The following is a 12748-nucleotide window of genomic DNA, read 5'->3' on the forward strand; positions in this document are numbered from 1 at the left end:
GCTGTTTTATTCTAATGTACTTTGCACTTTTATTTTAAAAAAAAACATTGCTGTCAAAGACCTTTTTTGGCATCTATTAAAATGTCGTATTCATTTTTAACCCATAGAGTTAATTCTAGGTTTCCTGTTGTGATGGTATGCCCACATTCCTAAAATAAGCCCTGCTTGGTCGTCACGTGTTATTCTTGCAGTACTTCCCGATTTAACATGCGTGCAGTGGATTTGGGGTTGTTGTGTTTCCACTTATTAGTGACACTTGTGAATTTTCCTCTTCAGCACCATCTTTGTCACTTTTTTGTGTCAGCATTGTATTAACCTCATAAAATAAGCTGGATAATGTTCCTTTCTTCCTTTCTACAGCAGTTTACTAGAGCACAAATTATTTTTTCATTAAAGGTTTGTAAGAACTTGCTGGTACGACCTTTTCAGCTTCCTGCCTTTTTTGTTCTTACTTCTTAGAGTACATTAAGTTTTTTCCTAGCCTTTGGCCAATGTATTGGTGTCCTAACTCTTAGGACAATTTTTCAGTCATTTAAATTTTTCCAGAAGTCATTTGTTTCATTCAGATCTATTAGTTATTTGAGCAGATTCTCTTACAGCTTCTTAAAACCTCATCTTTCTCAGTTGTAACGTTGTGTACTTGCTAACTACTGATCGTACTTGGTAGAGGTCGGCCTGTTTTGTTGAACTCAAAGAGCCCACTCTTGCTTTTACTAATCAATTCTGATTTGAGAGGAGGACTTTATTTGCTTTCTAATCCATTAATTTCTACATTGGGCATGAATTCTTTCTCTTTCTACTGTTGGTTTTTTCCAGTTGAATATTTCCTTTTTATTCTTTAATTTTTATTTCAAAAGAAATCCATGCAATTCAAACTGTCCTTTCCCCTTCCCCCGCAATCCCACTCTCGTCCCCACAGTTACTGGGAAAAATTGAGGGGGAACCTTTCTAGAACTCTTTCTACTTTTTATGCATTTATGTACACATAGGTTTTGTCTGTGTCTGTGTAACAGTGAGCAGGCACATAATAACAGTCACTGTACCGCCTACCACTGGGCCAGAGGGGCGCTTCTTCCTAAATGCTCCCATGTCTGCAGTCAGTTGGTGGCTGGGGCGGGAATCACAGAAGGCCTGCTCTCGCTTGGCTGTCTTCTGGACGGAGGAGCGCCATGAGCTGGGGGCTGGGACAGGTGCAGCTGTCATCTCTGTCCACAGGCAGTCTCTCCACTTAGTGTCCAGCCGGCATGGCCTCTGAGTAGCCAGATTTCTGTCAATGAAGCTCAAAAGTTCAGAGGTGTATGCCCCGAGAGAAAGCACCAAGGAGCTTGTCTCACCCTCATTAACCTGGCTGCAGAAGTTCGAGCATCATTTCTGCTGCCTTCTAACTCATCAGGATGGGCCCTAAAACCACCCAGGTTCAAGGGTCGGGAGTATAGATTGGTGGGAGGTACAACAGAACGGTTGCACAAACCATCCCACATAGCTTTGGCTTTAACATAGTGGGGTGACTGTGAGGAGCTAATGCTGTACATGCTATACTTTGACTTAAAATTTTATCCTGGAGCTTTCTTCATATCTGCTCAGCCATCTGCTGCATTCTTTCTTACGGTTGCCGAGGGTTCTGTGGTATGGTTATAAAATATTGATTGAAAACTTTGTCTACTGATAGACCCAATATCCTTATATTTCAAGTAGGAATGGCTTCACTTACTCATGCTGCAATGGACGGTGGCAGAGTAGGACTGTCACTCTCTCTCTCGAGTGCTTTATGTCCAGTCAGAGCCCTTGACGCTGACATGTGTGAGGGTCTTGCAGCTGCAGAGAATTTCCCCGGAGTACCGATTGGACAGTTCACCACAACCTGGGGAAGGAAGATTGGTGTCAGTCAAGGTCACCACTGTAGCCTAGAGGTCCAGGGCTCCTTTTTATCATTATTATTATTACTTTGTACTCAAAGAACTTTGTCAACAACTTGATTATTGAGTAAATACACAAAGCTAATTTTAGCTAGGTGGCAAAATTTCAGAATATTCCCTTAAATTCTGATTTTCAGTACGTTTTTCTTCTAAAAGATGGTGGGGTTATTTTTCTCTTGGTTTGTTCGCTTGATTGCTGTTTTATAGAGCCGTTTAGCCTAACTAAATGTTTGTAGGAAAACAACAGGAATGTAAATACCTGGAATTTTAAAGATTATAAGGTTTGTGTGGAACGCGGGAAAGTTAGTTTTTATCTAAACTCACACATTTTGTCTTGCCCAGGTTGGAGTGATCGATTTTTCCCTCTACCTGAAGGATGTGCAGGAGCTCGATGGTGGCAGAGAGTAAGTCCTGTGATGCACGCTGCTGTGCGTCACATTTTTAATGAAGTTCTGGCAGAGAATGCTGCACTTGTTTTTGCTGTTTGAAATTTTAGTTTTTATCTGGCTGTTTTTAATTGCAGAGGTAATACAGTCGTTTTCCCCTTATTTAAGGACTTAAGCTCTGCGGAGTACACTTGAGTACAAGTGAAGTTCCTCCCTCACATTGTCCCTCATCTCCATGTCAGTTCTACTCCCACTCCTCTTTCATTGGAAGCTACTCACGTCTCCTTCCGAGCCTTTTGAACACCCCGCAGGTGTATCTTTGTCGGTCCCATATTTTTTGCACAGTTTGTTTGAATGTAAATGGGATGGTACCGTTACATCTGTAAGTTGCCCTTGAACTTGCTCTTTGGTCCTAGTGTGTCTTGGATTTCTTTCATCCCACAGGTAGCTATCCCCCCATCCTTGTTAACAAGAGCATTCTTTTAAAAGGAGTTATTCTGCGGAAAAAAAGAAAAAAAGCCAACAATGTATATAACATGCTACCATGTATGTATGATAAAAAAGAATATACACCCCTATTTGTATGTTGTGCTTCTGTATGCATGGACCATTTCTAGAGTGACACATAGACCTGACAGCAGTGCTGCCCGAGGGGAAAGAGGACGAGAGGGACTGTCCCTGTAAACCCATGGATCGCGTGTGACTACTTTACCATGTGTATCTGGTGCCTGTCTCTCAAACGTCTTCCTGACAAGGACCCCCAGTCTCAACACCTTGGCAACACACCTTACCAAGGAAGGGACCAGTAGGAGGAACCCTATTAATGCTTCATGCACCCTAGGTACAAGGATTCACCTACTTTAAATTTAAACAAAATACATTCTTAATGTCAAAAAAACTGGAAATAAACAGATTATCCATCAGTTAGGGAAAATTGAAGGAATTATGGAACATCCATAATGTTCCACGCTGGTATATCATGCAGACCTAAAACAAGGATAGACTTGACCCACTGGTGTAGTTGACTTAGAGGGATTTCTACAAGGTGTTATTGAGTGAAAAAAAGTATTATACCGAGAAGTATATATATATCTCATTTTTTAAAACAAACCCCAAAAATCCCTAGTATATGTTTTATATTTTAATTAAATATACTATAAATATACTATATACATATACAAGATAGATAGATATTATGATTATATATGCACATGGGGTACTCAACGGTATCAATATGGGTCACCTGGGAGAGCTATGTAAAGGGCAGAACAGGTAAAAGGAAAGAAATGACAGCACAGAAAAACAAGTCCAGCACCTGTGGCATGAACCTGTGTAGAATGACCCCATTTATGTACATCTGTACATATGTATGTAAAGAAATTGGGGAGGGGCTAACTTTAAAATGTTAGTCCTTTTTTTTTTAACCCAGACTGGTCAGCTTTGTGTTTTGCTAAGTCATAATCTCCCTTTCTGAGCCAGCTTTCTTCCTTTAGTAGAGCAAGGGTTGCTTCACCTGCCACGACAACAGCCAAAGCCATTGCACACCGATGGCTTTCTCTCCTCTTCCCAAATGCCCATCCAGTCTCAGGGGTGGGAGGGTGTCTGCAGGGAGCCTGATCTCCAGACGGCGTGTTTCCTGTTTCCGGCATGATTCTGTATCCCCCAAATTCCCGCCAGCTTTGCTCTCTGTCACTCAGGGCTGTGCAGACATCACTAAGCTCTGACCATCTCTTGGTTTCCTGATGCCATTGGTCTTCCTACAAGGTGTTTGGAAGGTTGGGGACAGTTACGAAGTGTTAACCTTCAGTAAAAAGAATTTCTTTTTATGTTTTTAAAGGCACGAAAGAATTACTGATGTCCTTGATCAAAAAAATTATGTGGAAGAACTTAACCGGCACTTAAGGTAGGGCTGGCTCCTCTTTCCAGTGTCACAGTTCATTCCCAGTACCCGATAATCGTTTCATGGAACTTTTTTGAGTTGCCGTATATTTGTAACTAACTTTTTTCCCAAACCAAGAAAATAAATTATCATGCTGTGCTTACATGTACAGACTGGAGAAGTATGATTTCTTGATAAAAAGCTTTTGGGAATTCTTTGGTTCTTTGTTTTATGCAGTTGTAAAATTTACAGAGTAACTAAATAACACTTTGAATGTCTACCCCTCACCCCACAGCCACTTGGTTGGAAGTCACCGCCATGGGAAACACTCACCGCTGGGAGTCAGCACAGACCCCTGCAGTGTGCTGGGGCAGGGATAAAGGCTTGGAAACCACTGGGCCAGACCTTAGAGCAAGTCAGTAGCCATTGCAGGCAGCTTTCTCTTGATTTTGTATTTTAATTGGAAAGCTGCTGCTGTGTCTCAGGAAACACTAGTCACTGGAGGTGCTGGTGGGGACTGGGCGGAGGTTGTCGGTGTTGGGAGACGCTGTTCTCTTAACGTGTAACCTGACCCGGTTGTTCTGTAGTTCTTTCCGTGTAGCGTGGTACCAGGGTTAAGCAGCTTCACAAAATGAATTAGGGAGCTTTGCCCGGTTTCTGTGCCTGGGAACGAACACCTTCTAGTTCACATTTGCTCTTGAATGTTTGGAGCTCGGAGCCTGGGAGGCAGGGCCTTGCCAGGGTGTCGTGCGGGAGACCCTGCTCGCTGCGCCATTTTTCAGGCGGGGCGGCCCACGGGGTCTCTGCTCCCGCTCCCCACATAAGAACGCAGGATATGGTGAGGCCAAAGAGGAACACCCACGGAGCCATAGATAGGGGAGTCACACCACTATAGTCTCACTGGAGGCTGGGCCCACTGGACGCACGACTTGCCGTCCGCCTTTCCGCCAACCGACCGATGACTCTCCTCCACTCTCCTCGACTCTGTTCCTCCACTCTCTTCCGCTCTCCTTGGCTCCTCGGCAATCCTCGGCTCTCCTCCGTAGCTGCAGCAGTTATACTAGCGGCCAATCGGCTAACCGGCCACAGCCGACGGCCAATCAGCCACAGCCGACAGCCATCCACCACCCGAGCCAGCACCTTTCCACATGAGGCTGAGAGCCTGTAAACTACTTTCTGAGGCTCTGTCCCCACACAGGGTCTCAGTGTTTCCTCAGTTGTTAGTTCGTGTGGGTTTTTTCTCTGCAGGATCTCTTTCGGTAATTTAGGTTTTCTAAAGTATATATATAAATTTTATTAATATTTTCTCAGTTATGTAGTTGGTATAGAATTGACAGTTGTATACCCTTCGACTTTTCATTTCCTCGCTATCTTTTGTTCCCTTTTTCACTTTGCATGATTGTGTTTTTATTTTCCTCCCACCCAACTTTTTTGAGGGGGTGGGAGTGTGAACCAAACAATTTTATTGAAGGACTTTAGGGTCGGGTCAAAAGGCTGGAAGGACAGTGAGATCCGGCGTCCTCGGCCTGGCCAGGATCTCCCCAGCTTCACAGTTGCCGAGAAGCTCCCGCCAGCTCTGGGGCCCTGACTCGTTAGCCTTGCCAGGCATGTTCCTGGGCCCTCATGTGCAGAAGGCATCAGGGCTTGTTGCCTACAGGTGCGGGCTCTCAGCCTCTCTGCCTGGGTCCACATCCGGGCGCCCCATTACAAGGATGTGCACTTCAGATTTTCACTGTAAAGTTACGGTTTTCTTGTCTGTAAAATAGGTTAACAATAAGATTTACCTCACAAAATTGTGGGGAGAGTTACACGAGTCAATACATTTAAAGTGCTTAGAACAAACAGGGCCTGGCACATTGTCCAAAGAGAAAGTTAGTACTTCTGTTGCTGTAGTTACTGTTATATTGCTTATCAAGTCTACTTTAGCTTTTCACATATTTGAAAAATGGGACAAAGGTTAAAGATTTAAAAATCATCTTTGAACCTACTACCCAAAAGTACCAATATCTTGTTACAAATATGACTGTAGATATGTGACTGCCAACACATTTTGGTTCCCATTTATTGTGTTAGGGAAAAAAACTATTTTCTTTCCAGTTAACTTTAAAAAAAAAAAAAAGGGTAGCATATTTTGGGGAGAAAACACTGAAAACTTTTCAATAAATGCATATATACATACATATATATTTAGAATTCTTATCCCTGGGTTACTTGGAGACCCTTTGACTCCATTTCATACAGGAAATCTGGACATCGCTATTCTTTGTTTATAGGTTGGGAGAACAGTCATTTTTATAAGTTCACGTTTACTTAATGTTGTATTTTCCATAGCTGCACAGTTGGAGATCTTCAAACCAAGATAGATGGCTTGGAAAAGACTAATTCAAAGCTTCAAGAAGAGGTTTGTACTTACTGAAATTCTTAAAACAGAACATCCCAAGGTTAAGAGAGATGGTGCAGTTGGTGTTTGTGACCAGAGCTACTCGCTGGTCGGATTGGGGATTGCTGACGTTGGTTGAGCTGCACGTGGGACAGGCGCCCTCAGGATGTGTTCTGCCCTGTGGGGGGCTCCCCCGGTTCAGTGCAGCTGACCATGAGCCGGTTCTCAGTGACTTCTGTGGCCTCAGTGACCCTCACTGGGAAAGCCCAGCTCCTGTAGTGAATGCACTGTCCTCCTTGTCCCCACCTGTCCTATGGTATAGTGCGCCTCTCTGCTGCGCAGAGGGCACAGACTGTTCCGAGATCCAAGCACCCTCGCCCACCCCTTCTGTGTTGCGGCCTCTCAGGAGCATGGAACCAGTCTCCCCACAGTGTGGTCTTTCTCTGCTTTCTCACTAGGAAGAGAGAGAATGAAAGGACAGGAAGAAGGAGGGCTGAGGCCGAGGAAGAAAGCTTGCTGCCAGCTGCCCGGCAGTCTCCTTGGTGAACACATCTTGTCTCCTGTTAGCAGGAGGGGGGTTGCTCAGCCTTTCTGAGGCTTTCCACAGGTAGCAGTCCCTGCCTGCTCTGGCCTCCCCGCTAAGTCTCACTGGGGAGGAAGAGGGCCGAGAGAGGGGGCTGGAGAGCCCGCCTTTGTGACGGAAGACCCAGTGTAGGGCTCACTTTAAACTGACTGCTCTCCCAAGGGGCCAGCCCTGAGAAGTGTTCAGGAGAGGAACTCAGATTTGTGTGAAGAGAAGGAAATTCAAAGGCAGCATTCATAGTTAGGGTCATAGGAGAGACCTCACCTCACTGGAGGACTCCCAGTGGGGTGATTCACCGTGGGTGGTGAGCCTGTGGACCTCAGTTTAGCAGCACGTGTTTGAGTTCTCATCTCCATACTGGATGACAATCCAAACCGTACACTATTATCAATATTAAATTGGAGTAATATCACATAAATGTGCCTAATACAACACTTGGTGTGTGGAAAGCACTCAAGAGACATGAGTTGATTTTAGAACAAACCAATTCACTCTGTTCTCCTAGGTGAGGTAGCATGCTTTGAATGAAAATCTGGTTTAGCTTTGGAAACTGAACAACTGGGCTACTTTTTTTTCAGACAAACAGTTGTAACAGAAAGTGTGCGTTAGAGAAAAGTGAACCTCTCTTCAGGTTGTGCTCTGTACATCTTCAGAGAGTGGAACAGGAACTAGTTCTGCCTGTGTCTTCCCTTGTAGCTACGAGCACCCCCTTTATAGCCTTAAAGGTCCTTACTGGGGTGTGGCAGGCGGGGTTAGGGCCCTGTCCTGGGTGCTGAGTTGGAGTGGACTTCGTCGCTGTTGACCAAGATGAAGAGCTCAGTGCTTCAAGGCCCCCATGAGTGAGTGATGCTGAGAGCACAGCCAGGTGCCAAGGGCAGATATCTTGCTTCTTTCTCCTTCTCCAGCCTCTCTTTCTCTCCAGACTGTGTTCAGAAGCTGGATAAGGAGGGGTTGGTCGCTGTATTTACTCCTCTACCTTGCCCCTCCTGCTAGCCTCTCCTCAGCAGGTCCGGGAAGGCATGTTGCTTCTATAAGCTGTTTTCTGAATGGTGATAACTCATTCCTCAGGAGAGGAAGATGTCTTCCTCAGGCACGTCTTTAATGGTGTGGTTGTGATTTCCCACCCCAGAATTCTTTATTCTCCCTCTCATGATAAATGTCCTTTTGCTCATTGGCTAGAAAAACTGAAGAGAATGAAGAATCAGAAAAAAAGCCCATAATCCCTTGGCTAAATGGCAGCTGTTTCTATCATGTGGTATACATATCCCATCTTTCTCATGTGGTATATATACAGTCCCCATCTTTTCTTAAGCACTTTTTAACATAGTTAATTTTTTTAAATTAGAAGTAAGGACATACTATATAATCTATTTTATTTCTGTATTGGTTATTGTAAGTATGTTCTCAAGTTATCAAAAGCTTTTGTAAACATTTTAATAACTACATATTTCTGTTTTATGCTTCCACTGTAATTTATTAAACCATTTCTCTAATACTGGACATTCAGGCTGTTGCTAATATTTTGTGTCCATAAATCTTTGCCCACATTATGTAATATGCTATCATTTTCATAAAAGGAGAAAATTTGGGAAGGGCAGAGATGGCTAGGGGCTGGGGTGGGAGAGAGATTCTACTGTATAATTTTTATACTTTTGGAATTTTGTACCATGTGAATGTATTACCTATTCAAAACAAGGAAGTAAAATAAATAAAATATCAAATATTTGGAAATAAATTGTCGATTGTGAAGATGCCAAATGTTAGATTTTAATTTGAACAGTAAGATTCATTTTGATGTTAAAAAATATATAAAAATCTTTCTTAATCAGCTTTCAGCTGCAACAGACCGGATTTGTTCACTTCAAGAAGAACAGCAACAATTACGAGCACAAAATGAATTAATCCGTGAAAGAAGTGAAAAGAGTGTAGAGGTGAGACATTAACCTCACAGTTGGCAGCATACTTCTCACTCAGACATGGCATCATAAATCTCAAGCTCAGTGTGTGATAATGACCCAGTCCTCAGAGGGTGCCTCCTGCCACCACACCCTCCCTTGTCATTTTAGGCCACCTGGACCCCCTGGGCTGTCCCAGGTTCACTGCTCCCTCACCGCTGGGTCTTTGCACACGAAAGTTCCTGAATACTCTTCAACTTCCACTCACGTGCTGGGTCCTCTGTGATGCCGTCCCTAGTGCCCATCAGTCGCGTGGCCACCCTCCTCCCATGTTCCCATAGCAATTTGCACATCCCTCCTTTGTAGAATCCATTTGCTGTTTTGTAGACTTGCTGGATTGCAGCTATCTCACCTGATGAGGGTAGAGACCATATCTGATTCATCTCTCAGGATTTAGCCAGTGCTGAAAATATGCTCAATAAATACTGAATGATGGATTGAATGGAGGCCTTTCCCACTAAGAATGATTGTTCTCTTTTAAAGAAAAGTAAATATAAATTGTTTTCTGAACCTAAATTTTCTTTTAAAAAATCTATTGGCTTGTTCTCATCCTCAAGTTCAAAGATATTTCAAAATATGTGTAAATTTTTAACCTTTCTCTATTATGCTTAAAAATAGAAATTATGCTACATTTTTTAAAATTATGGTATATTTTTAAGTGTTTTATAGTTAGCTTGCTTCCCACAAGCAAACCTTTCCTCTCGGTGTTCTTGTTGGATACAGATAACGAAACAGGATACAAAAGTTGAGCTGGAGACTTACAAGCAAACTCGGCAAGGTCTGGATGAAATGTATAGCGATGTGTGGAAGCAGCTGAAAGAAGAGAAGAAAGTCCGTTTGGTAAGTGTCTTTAGAAAGAATTCTCCAAAAGCCCCCTAAGTTATTTCTGCCAGCATTTTTCACATATGTGCTTAAACCTGCTGACACACACATAGTCCAAAATTGTCCCTTAAAAAAAAAAAAGACTGCATTTACCACTCAGTTCTGCGTTGTCACTTATATTTTTCCAAGTTTATAAGCCTTTTTTCAGGGACTGCTGTGAAACCAGACACTCGGCCTCTTTGACAGTACATTTCCCTCAGTCAGAGCCTCTGTCTGGTCTTTTATTTCCCACCAATCTACGTGTCAGCGATCAGTGTTTTTATTAAGCACAGTTCTTACACCTGCCTAAATTTTTTGCTCCTTTGCCTGGATGTGGAGAACATGTGTCCTGAGTTATCCAGGACAGAACCATTTCAAAATGGTTGCACCTTTGCTCCCATAAACTAGCAAACTATTCCAGAAATTCTAACATCCATAAATTGCAACATCAAATGGCTTTAGCACTGAAACACAAGACAGAAAACTCTTTAAAACAATATGTTCTTACCTTAGGGTTTGAAGAACGTGGTTGCTGGAACTCTGGGCTCATATTGCTACCTACCAGCTTTCTGTTGACTTGATGCAGAGCCAGTTTTCATTGTGAAATGAGAAAATGGAAAAAACTTAACCTAGTTATGCTCCAGACAGACTTTCCTAAATCTGCCTAACCTATTCTGACCTTCATTTTATTATTTCAGGTATTGCCCAAGATACAACCCCAGTTAAATTCATTTCTGTGATCTATTTTAGTAATGTTTTCCTTGTTACTATCCCCTTAAGGAACTAGAAAAAGAACTGGAGTTACAAATTGGAATGAAAACCGAAATGGAGATTGCAATGAAGTTACTAGAAAAGGACACCCACGAGAAGCAGGACACTCTAGTGGCCCTCCGCCAGCAGCTGGAAGAAGTCAAAGCGATTAATCTGCAGATGTTCCACAAAGTTCAGGTGGGAATCGGCTATGTGTCGACGTCACAACCTGGTTCCTGCTGCTGTCTACAGTGGGGGAGCTTGTCGCAGGCTGCCTTTCAGTCTTCCATCATTCTTCCTGCAGGAGGAGAGAATAGACACATCTGTGAGGTCCTAGTATGTGTCAGACCTGGTCCTAGGGCCTGGTACATGTTATTGCATTTCTTTTATTTGAGTCTCCCAGCAATCCCTGAGAACAGTTTATAGAATGGGGAAAATGTGACAAGGTAGAACCGAGTGGCTGAATCACATAGTCCTGGTTACACAGCTGAAACTGAGCCAAACCTGAACTACGGTACATTCACTGGCTCCCTGCTCCATGTTTCTGCTTCAGTGGCTAATTGTTTGCCCCGAGGAATGGAGAAGTGGATTAATGATAGAAGTTTGTATTGTCTTTTCAAGGTTTGCAATTAAGTTTGTCTTGCTGAGTTTCTAGGCCACACGATGAGCTACTCGCCTCACCTGTCATTTCAGAGTGGTCAAGGGAGCTAACCCAAAAAGAACCCATCATGCCAGAGTTCGAAAAATTAAAACTATAACGCTTCCTTGCCCAGAAGCTGTCCAGAAGGACCACTCTGGATCCTTCTCAAAATTTCTTTTTGAAGTTCTGTTTCCTATTTTAGTGCCTAAACGGTTCCACTTCCTCTTCCATGGCTGTGGTTTCAAGCTCACTTGCAGTGTCATCAATGCCAAAGACGCTGAGTGCAGAGTCCAAATAAACTGTGTTATTCTGTCCTGTCTTTAAAACTTACGTGGTCCTTACTATAATAGCAGCAGTGAAAATCAAAAAGGAGAAAAGGAGTTTACCCTCCTAACCAAGTGTCTGCTTTAACTTTTTCATGTTTTCATCTGTTTGGGGTCAGTATATAGACAGAATGTGAATGTGTGTCAGGGGAAACTGAACTCCTGACATCATTAGCAGACCCTGAAATAGAGGGGCTTAAAAATATGAAAGTTTGTGTCTTTGTTACATAATAGTTAGTTCCAAGGAGAGCACTTCAGAGCAGCAGTTTGGCTGCCACGGTCATTCAGGCACCCAGCTAATGGCAGCGCCAGCTCTGCAGGCTTCTCTAGTCATCACCATTCTTGCCAGTAGGAGCTGGGGGAGAAAAGAAGAAGTCCAGTGCCAGGGATTTGCACTCAGGCAGTGACACACATCCTTCCATTCGGCACATAGACAAAGGCTAGTCAGCAGGGCCACGCTCGGGGGCCTGGGCCTATCACTTCTCCGCTACAGGTCGGATGTAGGGGAGCACAAGCTGGCAGACACGTTTGTCCCGACCACAGTCGGCTGCACAGAGCTACGAGGCAGTCCGGCCCAGGTTCTCCACGTCCGCAACCCAGGGCCCACGTGGCCTATATTTGAACCACAAGACCTCTGTCTTTCTCACATTAACCCAGCCCGCTCAGCATCTAATGGTAGAACAAACAGGGTACCCAGGAGAAATGCCTGTTTGGAAAGGGCAAACAAGGGAAGTGGCCCTTGGCAATCGCATCCTCTGGGCAGGAAGTGTGAATGCTGCCTGATGGTCAGGGGGCACCATTTCTTAGGCTGTCTGGCTCCCCTGCTTTGGCCTTCCTCTGTGGCCCCTGAGAGGCCCACCATCGTCTGTGGCACATTACCAGGCTCTTGGGGAGCAGGGCTTTCCAGGCAGCTCCACAGTTTCTCTGGCCAGCTTCTTGTGCTGTCGCTTTGCCGGCCTGGACGCTGTGTTAGGGATCAGTTCCGACACTTTGCAAGCCTGACTCATGTGCCACACAGTACCCTCAGTCCTTGCCTCCGCTCTGTGTTTCCACTCAGTCCATGTGCCCGTGACCA

The 12748-nt window shown here is 44.0% G+C and overlaps 1 protein-coding gene across 2 annotated transcripts in view; it reads left to right on the top strand.

Annotated features, from left to right (window-relative positions):
* RUFY1 (RUN and FYVE domain containing 1) overlaps window positions 1–12748 on the top strand; it is a 44217-nt gene that overhangs the window by 17806 nt on the left and 13663 nt on the right. For both annotated transcript variants that reach the window (XR_002136272.3, XM_019716956.3), the window contains exons 6-11: window positions 2259–2320; window positions 4140–4205; window positions 6513–6582; window positions 8974–9075; window positions 9823–9939; window positions 10741–10908. Coding sequence is in view for 1 of the 2 variants with exons in the window: in XM_019716956.3 (XP_019572515.2) it covers window positions 2259–2320; window positions 4140–4205; window positions 6513–6582; window positions 8974–9075; window positions 9823–9939; window positions 10741–10908 (585 nt within the window). In the remaining variant the exon portion in view is untranslated. The remainder of the gene's footprint in view (window positions 1–2258; window positions 2321–4139; window positions 4206–6512; window positions 6583–8973; window positions 9076–9822; window positions 9940–10740; window positions 10909–12748) is intronic.

This window comes from Rhinolophus sinicus, chromosome 5 (assembly GCF_057876585.1).
Source record: "Rhinolophus sinicus isolate RSI-liver-muscle chromosome 5, RSI-T2T, whole genome shotgun sequence".
Taxonomy (NCBI): domain Eukaryota; kingdom Metazoa; phylum Chordata; class Mammalia; order Chiroptera; family Rhinolophidae; genus Rhinolophus; species Rhinolophus sinicus.